The sequence below is a fragment of the Gymnoscopelus braueri genome, assembly GCF_963280865.1.
Source record: "Gymnoscopelus braueri genome assembly, chromosome: 12".
In the NCBI taxonomy this organism is placed as follows: domain Eukaryota; kingdom Metazoa; phylum Chordata; class Actinopteri; order Myctophiformes; family Myctophidae; genus Gymnoscopelus; species Gymnoscopelus braueri.
In genome coordinates this window covers 24,385,018-24,388,861 of record NC_137614.1, presented here as the reverse complement: position 1 = coordinate 24,388,861, position 3,844 = coordinate 24,385,018, and the positions used below count along the sequence as shown (strand labels likewise).

The 3,844-nt window shown below is 45.4% G+C and overlaps 1 protein-coding gene across 1 annotated transcript in view; it reads right to left on the bottom strand.

The window, feature by feature from the left end:
• Positions 1 to 234: 234 nt before the first annotated feature.
• The window catches only part of LOC308097581 (uncharacterized protein), an 8,790-nt gene continuing 5,180 nt past the window's right edge, over positions 235 to 3,844 (bottom strand). Inside the window, exon 5 of the mRNA XM_080445438.1 lies at positions 235 to 2,263. Coding sequence (XP_080301564.1) covers positions 1,989 to 2,263 — 275 coding nt within the window. The 3' untranslated portion in view covers positions 235 to 1,988. The remainder of the gene's footprint in view (positions 2,264 to 3,844) is intronic.

Here is a 3,844-nt window from a genome sequence, read left to right as displayed (position 1 = left end):
GACTTCCAGATGGGCATCGATGTACCGGATGGGCAGAGTTTGCCTTCCTGGCCGGCAGGGGTCCGACCTGCCTGCTCTGAATCAGCAGTGAGAAGCAGCTTTCTCATCCACACACAGGCGCGTATGGTGGGTTCTAACGTGGACCGACCGGGCCAGATTCTTAACCCCCCCCCCCGCCCGCCCCGCTCGCGGGGGGCGGGTGGGGGCTCGCGCAACGATGGCTGATAAGTGACAGTCTATTGAGAATTACCATCAGCGTTAATGCAAGAGAGAGAAATGTAGAGCTATTTCTGGACCCGCTTTATACTGTTTACCTGGCAAGAGAACCGGTTTGACGGGGAAACCGGTTTTTAATGGCCACCCATTAACAATTCGGCCGAATGCAAATAAGCCCGACTTGAAAACAAAGGCGAATTTCTGTGGTTGGCTACAAGAGAATAGGGTGAGGGGGTGCTAATGTTGTTATGTTGATTTTTTGTTTTTTTTCCCCTGGGGGAGCAGAGTTTTCCAGACCGGGCCATGGCCCCATTGGCCTCTATGACGATACGCCCTTGTCCACACAAAAGCCACATGGCAGAGGATCAATCTTGGATATACACACAGAAAACAATGGCCAAATGTTTCAAAATAATTATGTACAGTACTTTTCCTCATGTTTTGGGTTTCAAGATCCATTTAGTTTTTAACCTTGATGACTGTGAGTGTGACTACATTCTGTGACGATAAACTCTGCACTGTACGTTGGTAATTCTACCCCCCACACTGATGACATCATTTTAACTTTACTTTAACTTTAATTCAAAGTATCTTAATATAACTTTTCTGCAAAGCTCTGCTTATTTTCTTGTTTTGATGTGGAGTGATCATTCTGTAACCCTATCCTGATTGGTTAAGACACAAAAGCAGGTGATTATCCCTGTGTAGGCCAGATGTTGCAAAGCTGTCATTACCGACCTGCATATGAGCAAAAAAATAACTAACAATCAAACAAACAAACCAAAAAAAGCACCTGCAACAATTTTATCTTTGTTTTTATGTTTATTCTTTTTAACCACTTCAGAATTTCTCGTAATTCTTTAGTCGTCATGCCAATTCCCAGTTACTCCATGTAGTCTATGTCATTGCTAACCGCATTGCACACTGGGGAGTGTGTCTGCTCCAAAACACATAGCGTCCCCAGAGTTTCTCCCGGAGAACGTAACACATGCGGAGGAACACGCACACGCTCTGACCAACCTGTAGGAGTCGCTAATGCAGCAACAGAGATCACTCTCCCCGCCTCGCTTATTAACTGTGAACATGGCCAATTCCCCCATTGTCAGCCTTCTGATTGGTCGCATACCGACCAACCAGCAGACTCCTTCCGCATAACCGCGGTTGTTTAGGCTGTGTTTGACTGAACATGATTACAATATCCAGTTTTTGGAAAAAAACATGTTATGCCCAGTCACCCGAGATGTTCCTTTTTACTAAGACCAAGTTTGAAATAAGAATTAAATTCAATAAAACTCAATTCGAGGAAAAAACTGAAATATAACTGAAAAAACATGTTTTGTTCAAGTAGTGGCGGTAGTGGATAGAGAAAGAGTCCACATAGCAACCAAAGGGGCGGGACCACAGGCGGGACTTGACAAAGGGTGAATTGAGTTGGATTTACTGTGGAGGATTTGAACCCCAGTCTCCACAGTGGTGCGAAGGAACTTTACCTCTGCTTCATTTAAAATGCTTATCTTTTTATTTTATAGGTTGAGCCAACTAGCAATAATTAATGATACCATACTGAAAATCTTACTAAAAAGTGTTTTGTAAAGCAATCTTGAGGTTGAGAAAACATGCCCAAGCGCCTGACTAGGAACTCCAAACTAAAGGGCTGTTTCATTAAAAAAAATCGTAGTAGTTGTGGAATCCCGGGTTCCAACCTATAATCGAACGCAAGGTATACATCTAGTGATGTGATGACAACATTCAGTGATCCTGCTCTGATTGGCCTAGGTAGGGAAGCAGATGGAGCAGCATTCCAGACAGATCTCCATGCAGTCTGAGGAACCACAGCAGTCCTCCATTATCCCACAATCCAACACTGCCTGACAGGCCTCCTCGGTACAGGCCATGCCTCCCACAGCTTCAGCGCAGCAGCAGCAGCAGCCAGCTGCGTCACAGCATACAATCCCGCTTCCTCCACAGGCCAGACAATCCCCCAGGACAGAACACATGGACAGGACCTCACAGAACAGACAGGCCAGGACACAGTGGGCACAGCAATCTGAGATGTAGACAGTAGAATAATGTAATATATTGTTGATTCATTGGCTAGTATGGGCGTTACCCTCATACTGGGTGGTTAGTTATCACTGTGTGCGTGTGCGTGTGTGTGTGCGTGTGTGCATGGGCACACACACACACACACACACACACACACACACACACACACACACACACACACACACACACACACACACACACACACACACACACACACACACGAGAGGAGAGAGACAGACAGGTGGTGAAGGGAGATAAGCCTGCTGTTGAAACAGTTGGATGATAGGAGGGGAGCTACTGTATAAGTAGAGGATAGTTTATCAGTGAGTTTTAAATAACCCTAACCCTAAAATAATAAGTTCAGAATGCAAATATTTTGATCCCCTCCCTGCTTGCTTGCTCCCTCTATGTGTTTTCCCTCTGCAGGTCTGCAGGAATTGGGTGGAGGAGAGCGAGGAGTCAGGGTTAATGGACAGATCCAAATGTTAAAAGCTAGTTACTGTAGCAGCTAATCTCAGGCACCGCTGGACCGCTCAGCATGAAACTTTGCATGCACACTCCCAGTTGGTCAAGGCAGAACCTCTGCAGTAGCCACTTGCCATTGCAGGAGGCAATGCATTCAGTTTTATAAGGCATAACATTAGAAGATACAGCCAAGGAGCCCTAGCTGACTTTGAAAACAGAGGTGTGTGGCGGAGTGCGGACACAGCACACATGTGACGGGAGTGCTCATTTTGTAAAAGAGGCATGCAGAAGTTCCCCAGGTCAAATGATTATCGTTTTCAGAATGAATTAGTAGGCTATTTGGCGTTAATGTTGGCATAAGGAAAAAAATATGTTTTGGTGGTCTGAAAGAGGATGTTTTTGGTCTGACAGTGCTTTGAAGAAGAGCATAGGTTTGTAAAGTCTTTGTTTTAATGTGTCGCTTAATTGATTTGTACTTAAGGGAACTGCAGTGTGCACATTGCAGATCTGCTTTGTTCCTTCTATGATTGTCTTTGGATGTGCATGGCTACTTTTCTATGTTTGGTCTGACAGCTAGTGCCGCCAGGCCTGTGCAATTGTAGTGCCAAACACAGTTTGGCCTCTTGCCTCTGGTTGATCCCTATTTTCAAGCTAAGTCAGTGAACCTGACTCTTTCTGCCCAAAATGATGTGAACCTTAATTATTTTCATCCTTCTATTTTAGACTCTGCAGGAGACATAGCTTCGATCTATTAGTTCCTGCTGGCAGCAGGTGACATCCTGATAAATGCATATTACAGTTCCTTGTTGAACTGGACATATTATGTAGATGCACAGAGTCTACCTCTTGTGGGGTACGACATGTGGGACGGACTTGCACAGATGTTACTGCATTTAATTGGAGTCAGAGGTTAAACACATAATGGCCGGGTTTCCCAAACGAATTTGAGCTCATGTGCAGCCTAGAAGCTGCGTAAGAGCCTCCACGCACCTGCGCAGTAGCAACCCCGCCACGCACTGTCTTCGTAGCAGTTGTGTGTGCCCAACGTGCCATCTAAACTGGCTTCAGGAGGCACCATCGTCGTAGGTTCTCATTACGTGTGTGCTAAAACTACATT